We start from the raw sequence: 23,651 nt of genomic DNA, 5'->3' as shown, positions 1-23,651 counted from the left end.
TGGCGATGATGATGATGGAGAGACAGACAGAAGATGATGGGTAGATAGATAGAGAGATAGAGAGACAGATAGAGAGATGATGGATGACAGATATGGAGAAAAAGAGTAAATGAGCGAGTGAGAGAGAGAGAGAGAGAGAGGAATGTGTAGAGAGAGGAATGTGTAGTACGTGGGGGACGAGTTCGCGGAGGAAACGCAGTTCAAGCTTACCATGCAACACATCGACAAGCTTTGACTACGCTGAAACGATCAAGATGTTGCTACAGCAACCCCTCGCACAGAGACATCGCGCGTCTGGCAGCAGAATCAGGTGTCTACAGACTAGAAGGGGAGGGATGAGAGTGCGGAGCAGCTTTTTCCGTCATCGTAAATTGGGCACACCCATGATGCACTTGAAACTCCGGAGAGAGACGCTTGCATACAAATAAAAGCTGGGGTTCGGGAAACAACGCACATGCACCATGACACACAGGGACAGAAGCGGGGCTGAAAATCGAGCGCCTCCTGTCCTCTGAGAGCGAGATGCAGCCCCCATCACCTTCGCATGGGGAGGGAACGGGAGGACGGTCCAATATTTTGAAAGAGTGCTCTATATTTTCTCCCGCGTTTTCAGCTGGGAGAAAAACTATCCAGATCTTCCGGCTTTGTATTGACGTATGTTGGGAGCTGAGGTTCCAACTTGACTTTAGTGCCTTCTGGGAATTGTGCTGGCGCCACGGAGTCGACAGTCTGCCACGTCGCCACCGATGTGAACTGGCATCGGCATATGGTTATCGACCCTGCGGACGCCTGTGTGTTTCTGCTCTTCCGTCTGCCTGTCAATTTTCGTGGGGGGTTGTTGCTTCTCGGCACGTCTCCATCTGTGGGAGGGCGAGTTCCTGATCATCATCTTCCTTCATCGATATGTATTGGTTCTTCTTCGGCATTCACTGTTCCAGACAGAGTTTAGAGTCCGCTTGTCCACCTCCATTAAAATCCCACTGGGGTTTGTCGTGCACCGGATCGTGTCCTCCAAAATGTGTATGTTGAAGCCTTAACCCACCAAAGTGACCGTATTTACAGGTGGGTCTTAAAGAGGGGATTAAGTTGAAGTGGGGTCCCTAGGATGGGCCCCGATCCCATAGGATGGGTCCTGATCCCATAGGATGGGTGTCCTCATACGAAGGGGATATTAGGACACAGATACACACAGAGAGATGACCAGATCAGGACACATGAAGGAGAGAGGCCCCAGGAAGGACCAGCCCTGCCCACATCCTTGAAAAATATGTTTCTGTTGTTTGTACCCGCTGCCCTCCCCCACCTCTGTCCGTGGCCCTTTATTATGGCAACGCAGTAAATATACGGGGTTGTGATTTGCACCGTATTGAATTAAGGATAATTTGAGAAGACCAAGTGTACTGTTAAGGAATGAGTCGTGTATAGATTGAATTGTCACTTGGCCGCCCGCGAGAGCTGTCGCAGTCCCACAGACCCGCGAAGGTGGTCGTGACGAAGCGGACGCAGGCCGGGTTCGGCGGGGCGGGCGGCGGGGATGGGGGGCCCTGCGCACTCACCTGCAGTGGCCTCAGCCCGTTTCACAGCAGCCCTGTCAGCGGGGACCCACCCGACACAGCTCACAGGTGGCGAACCCTGAGCCCCGTCGCCTTTATGCGACCCAGCCCACTCTGCACAGCTGAGCCCCGAGCCGAACCCGGGTCCCTGACACAGCAGAGACGGACTCGGCCTTTCCTGAGTTCTCGAGCCACCGAAAGACCTGGAAAGCTCGTGGGCCGAGAACAGGGAAGACGTCTTACCGTCACGGAGAAACGCCCGTTGACGGAACACCGAATTTCTGAGACGTTTCCAGTGACATCCCAGCTGAGCCTTCTGTGCTTCGACTCCATCCTCACGTTCGTAATCGGCGAGTTTGCATCTGAAACGTTTAGGAGCCGGAGTCAGGAGAGAGACACGAGATGCGTAAGCCGGCCTCTCTGCGGGCGCGTCCCCCACGCGCCGAATCGCCCGGCGTCCTTGGGGACTGGGGCTCCACGGGGACGAGTGGCCGCCGGGGCTGGCGGAAGCCGGGAGCTGGGAGCTGGGAGCGCCTCGTCGACTTCATGAGCGCAGCCTCTCGAGCCCAGAGAAAAGGACCCAGGAGCAGACGGCTCCTGCCAGGCCCGTCAACGTGCCACCTGCCCCTCGTCATCGGAAGGCTCCCGGTACGTCACTGCACTGAGGACACAGAACTCCGCCCGCTCACGGAGTCCCACAGCGTCCCACCCACAGTGCGCTGGTGGCGCGGGGTGCGGACTGAAGCGGACGACGTCTCTCTGGCGCCACTTCACGAAACGTGAGGCGTGATGACGACTCACTGATACTCACGTTTCTACCGACCGGGAAATTCTCGCTGTGGTTGGGAAACCACCCGGAGGAACGTGCATCGGAATGAGACGGCGAGCGGACGCGAGAGCCATCCGCGCCCGGGGTAATGTGGCCGGCAGTGCGGCCGAGCAGATCGCCAGTCACCTTGTCTGCTCAGTGACTCTCTTACGGTGTGGAAGGCATGACCCAATCCCATTTTGCCCATGACTTGAAGCTATAAAGGTACCTCATTGAGTTACTCATAGCCTCTCGCTTAGAGGGTTTAGAGGGAAAAATGGCTGAAAACTTTCCAAACTTAATGAAAATTAGAAACCCACTTAGCTAAGCGCCAAAAGCTGTCTACGGCAACACCACACACACACACACACACACACACACACACACACAGATACACACATATCAACAAAGAAACATGCAAAATCCCCAACAGACATAATCAAATTGCTTTTAAAAAGGACGGGGAGAGGATGTACAAAGAAAATCTTAAAAACAACCAGATGAAAAAGGAGATGCGACACATTATAGAGACCAGACATAAAGATCAGTGCCGATCTCACAGAATGACATCTTCAGATGCCGAAAGGCAAACCCCCGTCAGCCTAGAATTCTGCATCTCGCAATAGATGTGGGCGCAAACTTTCAAAACAGAAAGCAGGGCAGGAAACCCCCCTTCCTGACTGATTTGAGGAGGCCAGAGTCATCCCGATGCCGATGAATGCCAAGACGTTACAACGAGATGGGGCCAAGATCCCTCGTAAACATAGACACAAAACTCCTTCCCAAAATATTACTCAATACAATCCAGCCATATACAAAACTGATAGCACCTCACGACCCAAGAACGCAGGCTCGTTGGCATCTTCGATGTAATGCACCCCATTGACAGAAAACTGGTGATCTCAATAGAAGCAGAAAAAAAAAGTCGATGCCCTTTGGGATTGAAAAATATTTTAAAAAATATTTTAAAACTCAGCAAACTAGGAATAAATGTAAAGTCCCTTACCCTGGTAAAAGATATCTATGACAACCCGAGAGCTAATTTAGACTCAACGGTGAAAGACTGACCACTTCTCCTTAACACTGGAACGAGGCCGGGCGTGTGGTATCAATGCTTCTAGTCCCTCGGGTCCTGTCGCGATGGCCCTTCGAATGCAGTGTAACCGAGGGTGGAGCTTTAGGGAGCTTGGAGGGACCTTGCGAGCACTTTGGAGCAGGCCGACCGCTTCATTCAGCCGTCGGAAATTTTCTCACAGAAGGCAACTCACTTCCCGGCTATGCCCGCACCCTAGAATGCCCGCACGCCCGAAGCGACCGCAGAGGCGGCGGCAGCCTGTGCCCCAGGACGAGGCGGGAGGAGAGCCCCCTTCATGCCAGGACCCGGGGGCTGAGGGGTCTCAGGCGGGAGGAGGAAGCTGCCAGACTGACCGCTTGTCCAGGCCCCTGTGCCGCGGGCTGCACCCACAAGACGAGTTCTTCGCAATGAAATGGGACGGGAGCGACGTGTGGCGCTTCCAGCTCTGACCCATAAACCGTCCCGTGTGGACGGACATTCCACAGCTCCCGCGAGGACATGCAGAGGGCATGATGAAGGGTCCGGGTCATCGACTGAGTGCCTGGCCCCCCGGAATGGGACTTCATATGGAAACAGACGTGATTACTGAAGGGTCTGACATGAGTCCTCCTGGAGCTGGTGGCTCTAAACCCAGTGACAGTGTCCTTATTAGAGACAGCACGGGACAGACACAGACACAGAGGAGAAGCCACGTGGGGTGCAGGCAGAGATGGGAGGGACGCGGCCACCAGTCCAGGGACACCTGGGGCCCCAGAAGCCAGGAGAGGCGGGAAGGACCCTCCCCTAGGGCCTCTGGAGGGAGGAGCTTGGCCCTGGGACAGCTGGATGTCACCCTGCTGATCTCCAGCATTGGGACAGATGGATGTCTGTGGCTTTATCCCCAAGTCTGTGGTCATTTGTGACACCAGGTGCTATGGCCTGAAGGCGTATGTCCCCCAAACTCCCATGCCGAGGCCCTGCCCTGCAGTAGGATGGCGTCACGAGGTGGGACGTCTGGAAGGGTGTTCGGGTGACATGAGGGCCCGAGGGTGGCCCCCCTGATGGCATCAGTGTCCTTATAAGAAAGAGACACCGCAGCTCAGCCACCTTCACGGGAGGCACAGCGAGGGGACAGGAACTGGGTCTGACGAGGGGCCAGCCCCACCAGCCGCTGCGTCTCAAACCTCCAGCCTCCGGGACAGTGAGAAGCAAACGTCCCCTTTTTAAGCCAGTCTCCATTTTGCAATGGCCGCCCGAGCTGACAAAGGCAGCACCCCGGGCTGTGTCACACCCTCTCTGCCCAGCGCGAAGCACCTGTAGCCACCACTCGGAGGAAGAAACGAATTTCTGCTGGGTTACGAAATCCTGCGGCCGTGACCACAGCTCACAGCATCCTGGGTGATGCCGTTTCCGAGAACGGATGGGGAAGGGCCTTCCAGGTTTCAAAAACTATGTCCCTTACTGCGAGATATGCACCCTGCAGACTCATCCCCCACGTGTGGAGGAAAACCTGCCCACGCGGCCCCTTGAACACGGAACCGGAGCGCCCGTCCCAGGGGAGCCGCCTGCTCGTCTCATGCTCAAACCCTCGGGACGTTAAAGCAGGACAGAGTCACCTTCGGACGGGGCCTGAGCGACCTGTGTCCCAAAGACCCGTTTGCAAGGGTGACGAGAAAACAGATGTCATGCATTGGTGACTCTGGACTGAGGATTAAACACACTGTTTAGAGTCGGCGTCACCGTGTCACGTGATCTGCACCGATAGCCACACCTTCCTTCTGTGGACGTCCCTGTCCCCTCCCCTTTCCCACCGCCCCTGTCCCCTCATTGGGACCCTGTTTGGGCTTCTGCCTGAGTCAGCGCGTCCCACACAGCCATTCTCATTGATCTCAGATACTCGTTTGTCATCTGTCATTTGGAAGCGTTTTCTTTCTGGGTGAACGGTCTTGAGAGGGAAGATGTCCCAGAGGCCCAGGCTTGGGGACAAGCACTGTTTCCTGGCGCAGGGAGCTGGGTGAGCCGTGGTGGTCTCAGGGTCACCCATGGGTGTGAAAGGTTGTCTAGGTCACTTGCCTCCGAAAGCGAGATGGCAGCATTTTCAGAGAAAACCCTAAAAGTTCTCAGGGTGCTGGGGTCCCCCAATCCTTGGTGTGTGTTGGCCTGTGGCTGCACCACCCCCACGTCCACCCTGCCTTCACGCTTCCAAATGCCCCCTTTGGGTAACGACCGCGGTCGTACTGGATGACGGCCACCAGCCTGGCCTCATCCTCGCTCCACCCATGCAGACTCCATGCCCGAATGAGTGACGGTCACGTGTTCGGGGCTGGGACCGCAGCGTGTGAACTTGGCGGGGACACAGTTCCCCCCGCACCATGGTCTCACACAGTCGTCTCCCTCCACATGAGCGACGGTGACCATCGGAGCTCAGGGGGCAGCAGCAGAGTGGAGCCACAGCACCCCGCTCCGGTGTCCCAAGGTGCTGCTTCTGCACCCGGACCCCACTGGGGGAGGAGGATGACGGGCACGCGGGAAGCCGTGCGTCATCTCAGCCAGCCCCAGGCGACCCCACAGCGAACTCCGCACAGAAGGTTTGAGTGAGCAACGAAACGCAGTGCCTACCCTCGTCCGTTTCCAGCAGACAGGACACGGGCATCAGAACCAGCAGGAGCCACATCGGGGCCATGGCGAAGGCCAGTCCAGCGGGCCGAGGGCGGGACAGCGTGTGCTGGAAGAGAGGAGACCGTCACCTGCGGGCGCAGCTTCGGGTGGGGGCCTCAGCGGGGACAGTGCGAGGTCAGAGACCAGGGCTCTTCTCCCAAGAGGGAAGGCTGGGATCCGAGTGTGCATGCGTGTGCACGCAGCATGTGTGTGCACGTGTGTGCATGTGTGCACACATGTGCATGTTTATCATGTGTGCACATGCACATCCACCCGTGTGCGTGCCTTGTGTCTGTGCGCATATGTGCTTGTGTTCACGCGTGTGTGCCTGTGTGAATAAACCCGCATGTTCATGCATGTGTGCACGCATGCCTGCACATGTGCATGCCTCTGCAGCTGTCTATGCATCTGCCTGTGTGCACACCTGTGCATGTTTATGCATGTGTGCACTGTGTGCACTGTGTGCCTACCCATGTGCTGCACACACATGTCTGTGAGCGTGCACGTGTGTGCATGTGTGTATGCCCCTTTGCGTGTATGTATATATGTGCCTTGTGCACCCATGTGCATGCCAGTACGCATGTACATATGCATGCGTGTGCCCCCATGTGTGTGGTCAGCCTGTCTTGACGAAGCGTCCACCCCGGGGCGTGGGCACATTCTTGACCCCGGGGTGTGGGCACGCTCTTGACTCCAGGGTCCTCCCATAGCCGGGAAAGTACATGGCACACCAGCACCAGGAAACGCCGTGATGACGAAGCCGTGGAAGGAAGTTTAATCAAGAGCATGAAATCAGCACAGCCCAAATTTCCTGAAGGGACCAAGTTACGGTAAGTGATCTCTCTGTGCCAGCCCCGTGTTCCAGCCAGGACGTTTTCCTAGGGTCCCTGTGATGCCGGCCGTCCTGCATCCTCGTTCCCAGTGGGTCGTCCGTGACGGGGTGTCCTGGCGGACCACCCATGCCTCCCTACCCCGAGCTGTCTCTTCAAACATCATCATCGCCTGGGGGATGGCTTGTGGCTGCCACGCAACCAGCCTGCCCACCAGCACAGCCTCAGACCCCTGCCTGCCTGGGGGCGCCCCCTGACCAGGGCGCAGGCTGCTGTGCCCCCAGAATCGCTCAGAAAGCGTGCCACCCCCGGCCATCGTTCCGGGACAGACTTTGCTGAGATGAAGCAGGGCCAGGGACCCTCCGTGCATCCTTCGGGGCCTTCCCCCATCATGACACCCCTCCCAGACTCCATCGGGGGGCTCCCCTTGCGCCCTCAGCCTCTCGCGGGGCTCCCGGGGGACCTCGCATCTGCCCAGTGGGGCTGACAATGAAGATACAGACTTGTCCATCACTAGGAGGCATCCAGGGACAGAGGCCTCGTCTTGTCATCCGTTTGTAATACAGGGATTAAGGGGGGGAGAGTGAGGCATCAGGCCGACGTTTGAGGGGGAACCCCCAAAGTCACCGTCACGACACGTGACTCTCGAATGCAGCATTCACGAGGGTCACAGCAGCAAGCCCGTGGGGACAGAAGGATGGGAATTTTAAACACGAGAAGAGCCTGGGGCGTGTGTTTCGTGAACGAGGACACCGCTGGCCCCGTCCTGTGGCTGTCCCGGACGCGCTGGGCATCTCTTCCTGGCAGCTGGAGCCGCGGACACCCCGGGCGGTGGGCCGGGGCAGGAACCCGCATGCATATTCTTGTTGAGGTGACAGTCACGTCACACAACTGACCCCTGTAAAACGCACAGCTCGGTGGCACCCAGCACGTCCACAGTGTTGTGTAACCAGCACGTCCAGCTAGCTCCAGGGCTTTCTCGTCCCCCCGGCAGGGGCCCCGTCCCCTTGAGCAGTGCCCGCCCTTCCCCAGCCCCTGACGCGGACCGACTCACTTCCTGTCTGTGTGCATTGCCCGTTCTGGACGTTTCATGTGAACAGCATCGCACAGCACGTGCGCTTCTGCGTCCGTCCCTGACCATCGTGCGAGCGAGGCGCGCGGTCTCCCAGGCTGTGGCGCGTGCGTCTCCGCCCCTGTCACGGCCGCGCACCGCGCCCTGCCCGCGGACGGACCGCGCTCCGCCGCCCTGTCCGTCCAGCGCTGGCCACTCGGCTGTTCACCCCTCTCGGCTGCTGTGAGCTGCGCGTCCCCGACGACCCCGCGCGGGACACTGAGGCTCAGCAGCGCTTGGGGCGCGGACTCCGAGGCCCCGCCCCCCGCCCCGCCGCAGCGGCACCGGCCTCGGGCACCGGCCCCGTGTCCAGCCCGGAGCAGCGTCCTTGGCTTTAAGCTGGGGCCTCGCGTGTCCCTTTACGCGTTCTACGTTTAAGAAACGTGGCCGCGAGCGCAGGTCCATCCTCTGCCGTCCGGCCTGTGGCCGTGGCGGGACGTCATCCCCGTGACAGCGGGCAGCGACGTCCCCGCCGTCTCTGCTGGGCACGCGGTCCTTGAATCCCGAGCGGCTGCTGCTTGGACGCCATGTCTTAGGGGGGCTGCACCGAGCCCCCTCTGCCGCCCGTGTCCACCCTGGCCGGCGGGCCCCGCCTGCCCCTTCCCCCGTGTCCCGTGTCCCTGACATGGTCCCGAGCTCGGGGCCTTACCTGCGGTGCAGAGCCGAGTGCAGGTGAGCGAGGCTCCCGCCCCCGCGCTGTGGTCCAGCTGGCCTGGGGGCCCCGCCGGTCCTGCCACCCAGCGTGGGTCCCCCTGCGCGGTGCGGGAGGGAGCCAGCAGGAACCAAGCCGCTTTTCCCAGCTCGGTCTTTATAGCGCGTGCGAGTGGCCCGCCCCTAACCACCAGCGCCAGCTAGCGCCGGGCTCTGAAGAGTGACCTGGTCACGCAGCCCTGTGTGCATGCATGCTCGCTCGCTCTCTCTCTCTCTCTCTCTGCATGAGAACTTGGACTCAGCAGAACGGGGGAGGTCTGTGTTTTCCTGGAAATAAACCCTCTTTCAAAAGCGCTATTTTTCTGTTCTCATTTCTGTCTGATTGTTCCTCTTTGTACAGCACTGATTACTGCTTGGCACTCAGCGCGCCTCGGGCAGCTTCCTGCTGCACTAGATGACAGCGGACAGCACAGGGCCACGGCCACCGGGTGCCTGAACGCTGCCCTCGGGACTGGGCGATGCCCCATGTCCCCGGTGTGGTAGCTGCCCCCAAGGCTCACTGGATGGTGTCCAACCGTTGCCATGGCGTCCACCAAGCCACTCTTTCTCAACTGCGATCCTCTGCCGTCCGCTTGGCCAAGCCCCTCACGCTACAGTCGTCCCCTCCGCAGCCTCCTGTCACCGTTCCTAGGTCCCGCCCATGCCATCGGGCCCTGCAGCCCTGTCTCGAGAGGCCGGCTAGTCTGTTCCACCACGTCCCCCCAGCTTACGTCCACCTCACTGCGTAAAATATTTGGAGACAGAGTCGTGGCCGGTGTCACTGATGAACTTAAGATGGGGTCTAAAGCAGGGGGGCTCTATGTCCAGTGTCACTGGTATCTATCTTCATTGGAAGATGGCCACCGAGAGACACAGACCCCGGGAGAACTGAGCTGCGCGAAGACGCACAGCTGGACAGATGCGCCTCCAAGGCAGGGACTCCAGGGGTTGGCGTCTCCCCCAGATGCTGGAAGCGTCGACGGCATTGTCACCCGGAGCCTGCAGAGGGAGCGTGACACCTCGCTCTCGGACTTCAGGTCTCCAGGACCGGGGGCGTGGATCCCCGTGGCGTGAAGCCCCCACGGAGGCCTGCGTGACGGCCCCTGGCGATTTGGAGCAGCAGCCGCAGCTGCGTCGTGGGCTGTCTGGGTGCAGGGGGATGGATAGGGTCAGGGGTGACCGTGAGTGCCGATGGCCGTCGCTGAGCCCTGTCCAGTCCCCTCGTCGTGCAGCATGTGGCAGGGGCTCAGAGGCGGGGTGCTCAGACAGGTGCTCGCGTCCAGGTCTGGGGCGTTCCAACCAGTTTGCGGTGTCTGAGGCGGCACAGCTCGGCTCAGGCTGCGTAGGGCACGGGCGCGAGAGGCCAAAGGGCAGAGAACGGCCAGCAAAGGGCAGGGAGGGGACAGAGGTGCTAAGAGGAATCGCGGACGCGGAGGAATGAGGCTCCGTGGGCAGGAGGGGGCAGCTGTGCAGAGATAACGGGGCCCAGTGACCTCCGGAACTTCGTGGTTACGACACGTCCGCCCGCTCCTCCCTGCGGACCTGTGATAACGGAGGTGGCGCCGGAGCCAGGCCCCCAGGGCAGGTGGCCCTGCGGCCACAGCTGCTCCCCAGCGCCAGCAAAGGAGCAGGGCCGCTGCCCCCCCCCTTCCTTCCTCCTTCCTCGCCTCCTTCTTTCTGTTCCTTTCTTCTCTGTCTCTGTCTCTCTCTCTCCGTCTCTCTGTCTCTGTCTGTCTGTCTGTCTGTCTGTCTCTCTCTCTTCTTAGCCCCAAACCTCTGAGAAGTGCTTGGAGATGTTTTCAGAAGGGACGAGGCCCCGGCTGCTCCCGGCGTAAACATCTGCTGCCCGTCAGCACGGGGAGAGGGGACCGTCCTTCGTGAAACGTTTGGTGATGTCTGCAGGACACCTGCATGGGGGGCCTTGAAGCAGCACGTGGGAAACCGACGGAATAACAGGGTTGAGGACAGCGTCTCACCCGTCCCCTGGGTGTAGTAGGGTCTCCTGACTCGGGTCAGAGGCTCGCACAGTCGCTGTGCGCCCTGACCTCTGCCTGAGACCCTGCGCTGTCACCTGGGCTGGAAGGTGGCCACGGTCCCCGTTACCAGGCCGGGCGCACATGTCGGCCTTCCCGCTCAGACTGCAGACAGGGAGAGCCGAGGCGCGCAGGCGTCAGCCCCTGCGGCCGGGGTCGGCTATAGGACACCGCCGGCGAATTCACGGAGACGCGCCCCAGCGCCGGCGGCACAGACCCAAGAGCGGGGCGCAGGCTCCCCGATCCCTGCCCGCGCACAGCCCGGCTCGGCCCGCTGGGACCCTGACGAAGCATGAGTTTAATCTCTGGGACGTGTGCGCGCAGGGGACTCCAGCAAGGCCGGGCGTGGTGGCGCCTGCGGAAACGGGCAGTTAAGTCTCATCTGGTGTAAATAGACAGACAACGGGGAACAGGAAGGGGGAGCGGGCGAGGCGAGGGCCGGATCGCCCCAGCAGGGGTCCCGTGGACAGAGCAGGGTGCGCCCGCGCATGCAGCACCGAACACGCATGCGCGCTTGGGGACACGACCCGCTGGGCCAGGGGGAGCAACCTTCCCCCCAAACTTTGGTGCGCAGGCCCCTCCGACGCCGAATGACAGGCAGCCCCCGGCCTCGCGGCCTCACCTGGGACGGCTCTCGAATGCTCCACGCAGCCGACTGTCTCTGAGGGGCGCAAGATCGCTGCCAAGAGGGACTCTGGGAAGCGAGCCCCTAAAACAGCCCCCCATCGGGGCCGCCACAGCTGGGACCCAGTCCACAGCCAACAGCTGCGCAGCGGCGGGCGCAGGAACGAGCCCCGCGTCTCCTGAGCCGCGTTCGGCCCTCTGCGGCCGCCCAGGCCTCGCTCCTGCCCCCGGCTTTTCCGTCGCGCGTTACAAAATGTGCGCGGGGAACAGCGAGCATCCGGAGCTGAGGACTGGCGGCGGGAGCCCGGGTCACAGCCAGCTGCCCGCGGGAAGAGAACGGATGCAGCGTGCAGTGTTCCCAGCACCTGCTGTGCGTGCGGCAGCGTGTCGCACACATTGTATCGATGGGGCACTAACATCTCCTTCCAGAGCGCGCGCGGGCAGGGTCGCGTCCGTTAATGAACACGAATGCACGGCCACACCTGTTCCGTTAACACTTTTAATGTGTTGTGTTTATATAAGAGAAAAAGGCTTGTCTTCCCGCCTGGTGGTGCAGGTTCAGGGGACCTCGGAGGGGGTTGCCCAGCCTGTCGGCGCTTCCGCGGGGCCTGCGTGCTGGACATCTTGGCGACCGGCGGGCCCGTCCGCAGAGCAGACGCGGAGCTCGCCGGGGCCGCGCGCACAGACCCCCAGGCAGCCGGCTTCCTGGTCCCATCGCCTGGTCTTCAGGACCCGTCTTCCTCCCCTGCTGCTCACTTGGACACAGACCCCAGAGACCTGTCCACTCCCCCGACTCGCCGCGAACGGCCTTCCTGTCCTAGGTGTGTGTGTGTGTGCGCGCGCGTGCATGAGTGTGTCTATCCGTCGTACCGCACACACTCACCCCTTTGCCTGTCTTCACTTAGCATCTGGTCGTTCGCGCTTCCCCGCATCAGAACTCACGTCTGACTCTTGATTTCCACCCCCGAAATGTAAGTAGCTTATTTTCACTGTAAAAATGGTGGGTTTCTGGAGTCAAAAATACAAACATAAAAATGAAAAAAGTTTCCTTAAGTTTGAAGAAAATCATCCCTCACATCCTGGTGTCAAATTTCCGTGTGTATGCACATGCCCGCACACGCATGCACACACATGCACGGGTCCCACATACACGTACACCCCAGCACACATGCACACACATGCACATACACGCACACACTCACATGCATAGCCACATGCACGTCCTCTGCATACATGCACACACACATGCGTGTACATGCCAGCACACATGCACACACCCACAATGCAATGTCTCGGCATGCATGCATGAACATGCACACGTGCACAGGCACAGAGTGTACACATGTGCACACACATGCACAGGTCCCACATGTATGCGCACACACATGTGCATACACGCATTCACATGCATAGACACATGGATACACCTGTGTGCACATGTCCCCGCATGCATGCACACACATACGCAGACACATGCGCAACCAGCAGCAAGCTGTCGAAGCACATGTGAGCAAAGTGTTCAGGTGACCTGTATCAGTTTTACTGTTATAAGCGTTGTCACTGAGCCCAGGCGCACGTGCGCCTTTACTGCCTGCTGCATCGTGCTGGAGGGGTGAAGCCTCAGGAGGAAGTGAGTGGGCGGGGGTGTGGTGGGGTGGGGGGACAGCGGATTCGACGAGGCGAGGCTCGCGGAAGCCGCCGAGCTGTTTTCTGCGAGCCGGTCCGCCGCGGCTGCCACTTTTGCAGAAGTCCTCGTCTTTATTCCCCGGTGCTCCGGGCGGGTCCCGCTTCCGGCCGTTGGATACGGAGGCGGCGGGCAGCGTGGCCGCATTCACCAGCAAACCCCCCGGCCCCCGAAGCTGCACGTCGGCGACGAGCGGGCCTTCCGCGCGCAGGCGCGGTTACAGCACTGACCCAGCATCGCGGACAGACATGCCGGACAGACGTCTGCACTCAGTGTCCTTTGTCCCCGCCAGCCCCGCACCCACTGTCAGCACCGTGTGAGGCCGGCAAGAACCTCCCGGGACCCTCCACGCGGAGCTGCTCGCCCGGAAACTGTGTGAACCCCATCCGTCGTGTCCCTGCGTCACCGCTGTGACGTTTGCCAGCTGCGTGGCGACGAGGGGGGCGGGGTGAGGACCGGGGACGGGTGTGTGTGTGTGTGTGTCAATCATCTCTTCATTTCCAAATCGGAGCCGGTGGCGGGCGGCGGACGGCAGCGAGGGGCCGGAAAGCGGGGTGCGGCCGCAAAGCGGGGTGCGGCCGCGCCGGCCGTCACGCCGGAACCTGGCGCTCCTCGCGCGCACGATGCTCACGGCCGGTATTGTCGGAGTCGTCGACCGCGGACGCCGGGCACACGGGTCCCGCCTGTCCGCTCGCCCAGGATGGCGCGTCCTCCACCGTGAGAATGTCCTCAGGTTCCTCCCAGCCCGGTGGCGGGCCGTCCTCGTCCCAGGCGACCTGGCCGAGGGAAGACGGAGCACGGCTGAGGCCACCCGTGCAGCCGCTGGCCCTGCTGTTGAGAGAACAGCGGTGGCGGCCGCAGGATTCGCAGTTCCCAGGAGGGGGACACAGCACAACTGCGCATCGACGGACCCTCAGGACCGTGCACGCACGGTGGACACGATGCTCAGTGCCGGACGCACGAGCGCGTGATTCTGCTTGCTCATGGCAGCCACGCCCACGGCAGCCACGCCCACGGCAGCCACGCCCACAGAGAGAGGACATGCGTTAGGGTCACCAGGGGCCGGGGGCGGGGGGAGGGGGTGTGTGACTGCTCCTGGGGATGGGCCTCCTTCTGGGGTGATGAGAACCTGCCGGAACCAGGCGGAGCTGGTGGCTGCACAGCACCGTGAATGTGCCACAGGCCCCCGAGTCGTGCCCTTCACACTGTGAATTACACGGCATCAGAACCAGGCCTCAGTACAGCTGCTTAAAGGGGACAAACGAAGCCACGTCGCTGTGACATCCGTCCCCAGCACGCTGGATGTGAGATGCAGAGCCGGGCGGACACGGCCTCCCGGGGACACACACGCGGCCTGAGATTTAGGGCAGAGCGTCTCCATGACGCCCGCCGTGACAAAAGGACAGATGCCCGCCCCCCAGAATCTGCGCTTGGCTCTTTGGAACTGGCGTTTCCTGGGACCCATGTTGGAGAGGGACCTGGGCAGGGTTCGGTGGCCGCCGTGCAGCCAGAGTGTGGCCTGAAGTGGACCCCAGAACAGCTGGCCGGCCTGTGCCCACATCTCTTCTCAAGAAATCCTTCGGGGCCTGGGCCTGAGATGCACTAACCCACCGCAAAGGGCGTGGCTGCACCCCAGTTTTATCCTGCACCCCTAACCCGTGCTGCAAAGGCAGACCTCGGGAGAGCGAGCGGGGCTCCGGAAAGGCTCCCGAGGGAACGGCTTGGAGCTCAGAACTTCAGCCTCGGTTTAGGGGACATTTCGGTTTTATTGCCCAGGAGCGGATCTGTCACGGGGGCAGGGGGAATGTCCTAGGACGGTCTCTGCACTCCCAAGGGGCAGGGCTCCATCTGGGAGCCCCTAGGAAAGGGGACCGGCTGTCACGGGTTGAACGGTGACCTGCAAACTCACAGCCTCCTGAACCTCCAAACGGGACCCACTTGTAAACAGGGCCTCTGCAGATGTGAGCGGTTCAGGGTCTGGGGACGGGTGATGCAGGTGTCCACGGTGGCCCGAGAGACAGACGGAGACCCAAGGACCAGCCAGAAGCCCCCAGCAAGGACACAGCGGACACCGGGTGCTGCGCTCCGATGGCGGCTGTCTCCCCCGAGGCGTGTCTCGGCTTTGCCGCAGATGCCCAGCTGGACGGACATGTGCGGTGAGGACAGCTGAATGGCGCGGTCCCGTCTCTTTCCCTCTGCTCCCTGCCCTTGTCCCCTCATGTGGAGAGCTAGCCCTGGGACCTGGGGAGCAGACGGGACCCCTGCCCCAGGGCTCTGTACCCCCAACGACCCCGCGGCCTCCCGGTTTCTGAACCCTGGGGGAGGTGACATGGGCTGGCAGCGCTCACCTGCGGACCGGGCATAAGGCTGCCGCCCAGCTCCTTCTTCACCTGCGGGACCGGAGGGAACAGCTTCCGCCTCAGGGAGAACCTAGAGGGCGCACAGAGTCCCCGGGGCTCGAACGTGGACAGGCTGACTCCCGGGGGGGCGCCTTTCCCTCCCCAGCGGCACCCACGTCCACGGCAAGGCCCGTTCTGCGTATCGGCCAGCGTCCACTTGGGACACACTTCCCACAGCTGGGCGTCCACACCACCGGCACAGGCCAGCTTCTCGTGGTGCTGCTGGGGACACGCACGCACAGCCTGCGCCCAGAACCAGGCAGGCTGGCGGACATTCTGGGGTCTGTCCCTCCCTGTCCGACGGAGCTGATGCATAGACCGGTCTCAGCTCCGTCTGCTGCACAGGCCCCCGAGGCCAACTAGGGCCTCTGCCCTCCAGACACCCGAACCTCCACGTGGCCACGAGGTTCCCCAACGCCCCGGGGCCTTTCGGGGCACCCCAGGACTTGCCAAGCAGTGACGAGACACCCCGGTTAACACCAAGTGTCACCAGAGCTTTGTGAGCCCCCCAGACTCCCTAGCACCCCAGACTCTCCTGCGGCCACCCAGACACCGTGCCCAGCTCCCCGAGTTTGCTCCTCCCATATCAGAAGGGCTGGGGGGCCCTGGGGGACGAGGGAGGCCCCCTGGGGATGGGAGGGAGATTATCTGATGTTCCCCAGACAGGCCGGGGATAGAGGCTGAGGCTGTGGTTGGGATCTGGGGCACAAGCCGGTGTGCACCGCAGGCGGAGTGCTGCCCCCAAGTGGTGGCTGAGCGCATGGCACGAGCTCCTGGGCTGGACGCGAGCGGGTTCCCGGGTCCTCTGGGACACAGGGGGTTCCCGGGTCCTCTGGGACAGCAGCTGCCGGTGGGGTTTTAGTCTCACGAACAGCTCTGCACCGTGGGCGCCGTGCATCCCACAGCACGTCGCAGAGCAGAACCCTCCCGACCGCGATTCTGGACAGAGCCGGGGTGCACGCGTGGCCACGGGCAGTCCCCGTCCTCTCACTGGTCCCGCCCCATTCCCCGCCATGGCCCTGGGTGACCCCAGTCTGCACGCCGTTGTGGCGTCGGCCCCCCTGGCCAGTCACTACGGGAGGGCCTCTCGAGGCTGGCCTCCTTCACGGAGCGACATGGTTCTGAGATTTTGGGGGGCCGGAGGGACTTACCTCGCACAGAGCAGCATCAGTGTCGTGGTGAGCAAGGCCACGACGCCCACGGCCAGGGCCCCCTGGGCCACACCAGGGCCACTGAAGCCCTGCTCCGGGACGCCTGCGGGAGCACAGGGGCAGAGGTCAGAGGTGACCAGGCGCTCAGCTGCAGACACAGCAGCCCCACCCACCCCTTCCTCAGACTCGGGGTTGGGGGTGTGCTGCGGGGAGCAGAGGCCAACGGAACATGCAGACATAAGAACCGGAGGGAGCTGGCAACACGGCATTAAAGAACTTGTCCATCCTTGGGTCCTGTGCCCGCCCCACTTCGGCCCACCCCCACCGTCCCCAACCTCTTCACACCGTGCTCACAAGAGAGAACCCCAAGGACATGTCTGTGAGGGCTCAGCTGACAGCGCACAATGGCTTCCTTCTCAGTGGATATTTACTTTAAACATTGCACGGCATAGCCAAAGGAATGAATGTATAATTGCGAAATGTCAAGGACGGGGGAGAGTGTTTCGCGTGTGGCCTGGACCACTTCCCTGAGCCGTGAAGCCACTGCCTAGGAGAAGGAGGCTCACATGTGGCTTCGGCAGCTCCTCTCAGGGGAGGCGGTGGGTAACCAGCCCATGTGGCTTTTAGGCATGCAGCAGGTACATACTTAGAGCTCAAGCCCTGCTGGCCCCTCAAAGATCCCGAGGGACCCCCAGCTGGAGGCAGCGGTGGCTCGCAGCCGTGTGGCCTTTCTGCCAGTTCTGCAGGGCAGGCGTATGGGTCGGGATCTGTCACGTTCTCAGGTCACTCACTTTGTGACATGAGAAGGGCATAATCGGGCCCCAGGAGGAAGGCAGAGCACCCTGGTGTGCAGACAGAGGTGGGAACATGCTGGCTGACCCTCGAGGTGACATCCTGGGCTTTGTGTGGCCAGCAGCTGGCGTCTTAGACACAGCTCAGGGGGTGACACAAAGGGGCTTGTGTGCCTGTGGTCGAGTCTGGAAGATAGCTGCTCATAGGGTGACCCCAAAAATGTGAGGGGCGCAGGGGAACAGGACACCTGCACGGAGGTGGTGTGTTTAGGCAGAGAGGGTGCAGAGCTGCCTAGGTCCCCTTCTGGGGGGGCGGTTCTGCCGTGGGCTTAGTAGACCCTGAAAATAAAAAGGCCTGTGCACACGTGAACCCCGACACCGAGGAACGGGCCCATCTGAAAGCGGAATCTGTGCAGATGTGGTGAGTGAGGGATCTGAGGTGAGTCCTGCAGCAGGTGGCCCTGGACCCCGCGACAGCGTCCTTATAGGGGACAGAAGAGGACGCGCGGGTGCAGAGCAGAGCGCACGCGGACACAGAGCAGAGCGCACGCGGGCGCAGGCAGGCGCGGGCCCGGCGGCCTCACCGAAGGGCAGCGTCGCGCTCCAGTCGCTCCAGCTGCCGGCGGCCGCGTACTTGTACTTGACTCTGGCCCGGAAGGTGCTCTGCGCGCCCGCGGCACGACCCGGGACCACGTACGCGTTTCTGTCGTCTCCCCTCTGGAAAACCTTTAAAAGCGAAGAGGGTGCAGTGCGACCTGCGGCGCACATTGCCCGGCTCGAGGGAAGGCGGGAGACGCGCCAGTCACCTCGGGCCTGAGCAGCGACATCCTTGAGCGAGGGGCGGGGCTGGGGCCGGGCCACGTCCTTGTCCCGGTTCGGATGCCCTCACGTGATGGATGTTGGCGGCCCCGCCCCGCGCCTGCGCTCACAGCCCCCCGTCCCGCGCCCACGTCTGCTGTGGAGTTGGGGTGGCGGTGACCCCGAGTGCACACCCTGGAAGGGGGGTGGGGACGCCCCGGCCGCCGGGGAGAGTGCAGGGCCGCAGCCCGAGAGTCCTCCAGGTAGACGTCACACCAGGGCCCGTCCCCCTGCGGTCCAGGGACTGTGGGTGTGCGGACGCCAGGAAGCGTGGGACAACCTGGCAGACGTGTGGCGGCCAGGCCCAGAGGCAGTGCGGCCGCGCGCAGGGACCAGGGCTGTGTCCTGAGACCCTCCTGCGCCGTCCTCCCCGCCACGTCCCCAGACGCGTCCCAGGGGCCAGCGCTGGGCCGGACACACGCAGGGCCTGCTGCCCGGTGCGTTCCAGAGGACGCGCGCTTCCTTACCTGCCCGCTCTGCTGGGCACTTGCCGGTGCGCTTCGCGGCGGTGAGACGCCCCAGCCGCGCCCTGGCGGCCCCTCCGCTCAGAGACGCGGGTTTTGTTTTCTTGGCCTCGTGTGACGCAGCCAAAACCCACGGCTTTTACCAGCCACGCTTCTCCTTTTAGACTCCGCGGGTCTCAGCCGCCGGCCCCCCAGGCCTGCTGGGCCAGCCCAGGACTGCGGACTGACAAACCCACGGCCACCCCAGAGAGCCACGCTGGCTGGTCCTGGGAACCCCGCACCAAGTGCGCATGTAACAGATAAAAGCAGGTACTTACGGGGTCTCTCCTGGAAGAGCTGCCCTGGAAAAAGCCGCAAAGGACAGGTAAGTGGCTGCGTCTGCAGCATCGTACCCCGATGTGGAAACCCGCCCCGAACCCCACAACTGCTGTGAAGACTTTTTTAAGCTGATAGTATTTAGGAGTCGACAGAGGCAGAAAAAAGCCTTCAGGCCCCTCCGTCCTGTGACTGAAAGCAGGAAACTTGTGGGAATGACAAGTGTTGTAAACTCCCTCTTTGGGGACAGGTCTCTCCTGGGAAGGAAGCTGTCACATGACAATGAAACGATCACAAAGTCAGGCTCCTGGGGAGTTTTACGGCCATGCAGAAGACAGAAGAAAAATAACTCGAAATCTGCTTATACGGATTTTATCACATTTTTTTTCTTTTTTGTTTCCTGTTTGTTCTGAGACCCATTTCTCCTTCCCATAGACGCCTTTCTGGCCCCTTCCCTGGCCTCTCTTATGTCGCTACATAAGCCCCTCACTTCAGCTCTTTCAGGACTCATTTCTTTGGGGAGCTGCCCCTTGCGAATGAATAAACCTTGTTGACCTTCCCTTGCTGTTCATCGCCTCTTGCGGATTTGATTGGCATGGCCCCCAAGTGCACAACCTGGGAGGCAGCGGAAGATTTCCTCCTCACAGAACATGCTTCCTGCGACTTCACCTCTGGCTGCTGACTGGGCTCTGAGGACCTTATGCGCGAAGGAGAATGTAGAGTCCACTGGCATCGCTGGGGTGCCGTGGGGGATCCCTGAGGAGAGCTTCGTGCCAAAGCGAACGCGCTCCCGGTGGCTGGGGCTTGACAGGCGCAGCGTGCTCCGGCTGCACAGCTGGCTGGGTCCTGACCTGACAACTCACTGGTCCTCTGTGGGTGTGGCCCTGGCTCCGGAGGAAAGGTGACAGTGCCACAGGCTCCCCTAAGCTCTGGTTCTTAGCGGAGATGGAGCAGATGGGAGGCGGACACCCGGGGAAGCTGGGGAACACAAATGTGACAACAGAGGGGACGCAATACAGGCGGCTCCTCTGCGTGAAGCCACCTGCCAAAGCTCTCCCATCTCAAGTCACTTGTGCTTCCACCAGCCTGAAGTCACCTGTGTGTGTGTAAGTACGTGTGTGAGGTCACCTGCGTGATGCACCTGCGTGATGCACCTGCGTGATGCCACCTGGGCGTGATGCCACCTGCGTGATGCACCTGCGTGATACCACCTGCGTGATGCACCTGCGTGATGCCACCTGTGTGGTCACGTACGTGAGCCCTGGGAAGGAGTCTGCAGTGGGCAGGACCAGATACCTGGCAGCTTCTTGGACCCTGACACGGACCCAAGACCCAACTCGAACCTCTGGGAAGGGGGCACACACCTCATTTCTTTGTAAGAGGACGGAGAGACGAGTGGGTCACACTGCCTGGGCATGGCGGTCACCCACAGAGCTCTCCAGAGTACCCCCACATAGTGGTTTAAAGGAATCTGGGGTGTGGAGAGCAGGGCCCGCGACTCTGGGCCTGGCAGGTGTGCGTGTGTATGAGGGGGGGACCCTACTGGAGAGGGACTCGGGGCAGCAGACCCCAGGCGTGCGACGTGTCCTGTGCTGAGGACACGGTGTCTGCCCGGACGAGGACGAAGGTGCGAGCTCCTAGGCCGCAGGTGAATAAAGACATCGTGTGGCTGGTAGAAAGTCCCTGACTGCAATGGTTGGGGACATGTCCACATCCAGGGTTAAGGTCCCCTAATGCAAGGGGTGACGGGTGGGGACGCAGGCGGTGCGGGGGACATGGGCAGTTTGCAGGCTCACAGAGAGTCCGGGCGGTTCCCCATGAGCGGGCCCCTCCCAGCCCGTTTTTGCATTGTGTTTGAAAAAGTCAGGAAAGCGGGTGCGTAGACCGAATGATCCCAGCTCGGTGAAGCCGTAGCGACAGGAAGCAGCTCCGCGGTCGTGAGCGTGAGGGCTGGGGGGAGGGAGGCTGACGACAGGGGGCACGGAGGGCGTTCAGGGCAGCGAAGGCACCCCGTGAGACGCTGTGATTGTGGACACGTGGTCATTATGCATTTGTCCTAAGCCACAGAGTGCGCACCACCTAGAGTGAGCTCATCGCCATGCGCTGCGGGGGAGGCTGACACGTCACCCTTGCTTCCTCTTTCATAAAGACCGTGTCACTCTGCCAGGGGGTGTTCACAACGGGCAAGGCTGTGCGGGGATGGGGGGGCGGACGGGGGTACGCGGCAACTCTGCGATTGGCGCTCGATTCTGCTCTGAACCTAAAACTCTCAAAAAATCACGTCTACTTAAAAGGAAGAAAAAAAAAATAGAAATACCAAAAGGGGCCAGCCGTGAACAATCTGAAAGTAAAGTTTAAAAAAAGTTCCAGTCACGACCACATCAGAAAGAATAAAATCCCTACATACACGTTTAGCAGAGGCCAGAGCGCAGCGGTCAGAAGGCTGAAGGCCACGGAGCGTCGCTGACAGCAATGCGCAGAGCGCCAGGCAGCCCGGACGGCCTTGGGGAAGGACGCTGAGCTGAGATGTCACGCCTGCTGACTTCAGAACTTACTGGTTGTCAAAAACGTGTGGCCCCCTCACAAAGCCAGACATACAGGCCGACAGAACAGACGGCTGAGCCCAGGAAGAAACCCTCGTTCACACTCTAATGATTTCCGACGAGGGGACCCTCACCGTGGGGACGGGAAAGGACAGTCTTGTCCACCAATGGCGCTGGCCAAACGGACGTCCACGTGCCCAATGAAGCTGCACACCCCTCCACACACCCAGTACGGAAATATCTCACAGTGCATTAAAGACCGAACTCTGAGAGCTCAAACTGGGAAAGTCTGAGATTCACAACGTGGGCTGCGCGGAAGGGTGCTCTAGCTGTGACCCCGAAATCATGCGACGGAGGAGTCAACAGGCGGACCTCGCCGAAAGTCACGCGCGGCAGCTTCACGGCAAAGACAGGGTAACGGAGTGACACGGGGGAGCCTCGGGGAGCGGGGTCGCATTCTCGGAGGTGAGGACCCGGCTCCCCATGGCACCCAGCGTGGGGACGGGGGCCTGTGCCGCTTCGCCGAGGGCTGGGGTCCTTACCTGGCGTTGGATGTCCAGTTCGTAACACAGCATGTGACTTGAATTTCAAACCTCGTCTCAGGGTTGTCCCAGCGGATGACGTGGCAGGACCCGTTGTAGCGGATCGTGATGTTGGCTGGCGGGTTGTACTTTTCTAAGAGGAAACGCAAACGACACCGGGAGTTACGCGTCTACGATGTGGAGGGCTCCAGTAGATGCCTCGTGCGACGCATCTTACGAGTGACTTGTCCTGTCTTGAATTTCCTGCACGGAAGACAAAGCCAGCGGCCCAGGGAGCCAGACCTCGGCTCGGCCGACCGTGCGTGTCAGGATGTCCCCTCTGCCACTGCATGGAACCGCTCCGGGCCAGGTAGCCGGCTCTGCCTCCATGTTGCAGAATTGTAGGAACCCCGGGCAGAAACACCAGCGGGAGACAACCTCTTTGCCAGTGACTCATTAGTGCTGGGTCAGCCAACAGGCCGGCGGCTCACGTCAGCCGCCAGCTACAGGGTCACTTCTTGTCATCCTGACGTCATCCAAGTGCCCAGCCGAGGAAAATGAAAGCAGCAACCGACCCACCAGGTGCTTAGTCCCAAAACAGACTCCGGGAGGGCGGCGTGTCCGCCGGAACTAGGCCTTCCAGAAACTTCCATTCGAATCAGAAAGGCCCGTGCCATTCTGACATGTAATCGCCCAAGCTCGGGACCGGAGGGCCCCGGAGGTGGAAGGGACCTGGGTCACCTGTTGCACGGTCTCCCTCTGAAGGAGCCCAGGTCACAGCGTGAACGGGAGCCACAGGACCCCACGTGCCGCGTGGCCGGGCACGGCTGGAGATGGTCCCTCTCCTTCGACAACGCACAGTCGGTCTTGCCGATTCACCGAAGACACCGTGTCGGCCACTTCGCCGGCTGCCTACACCTTGTCACGCCCGCGCCCACACTCACAGAGGCTTGAGAGTCACGGTCATGCATAGGCATTTGCATGCTCAAGTGACAGAAAAGGCGTCACCAAACACACATGATCCCAGCTGGGGTTGACCAGGGCAACGCCCTCCGATGGCAAGCAATGTGCGGTTTTTGTTTTTTATTCCTGTACTTTTGTGCTTTTTCTTTGGCAACTTCAGTGTTTTAAATGCCCCCCAAGCACAGGGCTTGTGCTGAAGCCCGTTCAGAATCTGCAGACGTGCTAAGACCCCTTCCTGGACCTTCCTTTATGAGGTTAACGGCGGAAACTTCTGCAGAGCGAGCACGGCCTTGCATCCGTCCGCGGGGCAAGTTCACGGCCACGGAGAGGGTGGGAAGTCAGCAGCGAGACACGTGTGCACGAACTCCGCGTGCCGAGGCAGCTCTCAGCTTCTGCTCGCTTCCCCGCGGACTGACCCCCTGTGCACGCTCCGACCCCTGCTCGCTTCCCCGCAACTTCCCGCTCTGTGTTGAAATGGCGTGGATCTAACTCCCTGAGTCTAACCGCTTCTCGGGGGGTTTCGTCTCTTTTCTCTGGAGGCCCGCCCCCCCACACCCCCAGGCCTGTGCGTGTAAAAACGAAAAATGAGAATTAAATTGGC

The 23,651-nt window shown here is 61.1% G+C and overlaps 2 protein-coding genes across 2 annotated transcripts; both read right to left on the bottom strand.

Annotated features, from left to right (window-relative positions):
- Positions 1–1,162: 1,162 nt before the first annotated feature.
- On the bottom strand, positions 1,163–9,249 carry LOC120605434 (uncharacterized). The gene is made up of 4 exons (XM_039866334.1): positions 9,226–9,249; positions 8,664–8,820; positions 6,035–6,140; positions 1,163–1,915 (listed from the first exon to the last, which is right to left on the bottom strand). Exons 1-4 carry the CDS (start codon positions 9,247–9,249, stop codon positions 1,435–1,437), a joined length of 768 nt encoding a protein of 255 aa, XP_039722268.1. The 3' UTR covers positions 1,163–1,434.
- Positions 9,250–13,008: 3,759 nt separating this feature from the next.
- LOC120605433 (granulocyte-macrophage colony-stimulating factor receptor subunit alpha-like) lies at positions 13,009–22,241 on the bottom strand (the record flags this gene model as incomplete). Its single annotated transcript, XM_039866333.1, has 6 exons — positions 13,009–13,821; positions 15,394–15,475; positions 16,596–16,698; positions 17,971–18,112; positions 19,026–19,044; positions 22,109–22,241. Coding segments are annotated over 6 exons (665 nt in total), but the record flags the coding sequence as incomplete, so codon positions are not given.
- Between the last annotated feature and the right edge of the window lie 1,410 nt (positions 22,242–23,651).

Source organism: Pteropus medius, unplaced genomic scaffold, assembly GCF_902729225.1.
Source record: "Pteropus medius unplaced genomic scaffold, Ma_sr-lr_union100, whole genome shotgun sequence".
NCBI classification, from domain to species: Eukaryota; Metazoa; Chordata; class Mammalia; order Chiroptera; family Pteropodidae; genus Pteropus; species Pteropus medius.
Note: the sequence above shows the minus strand (reverse complement) of the source record. Positions and strands in the feature narration are given on the sequence as shown.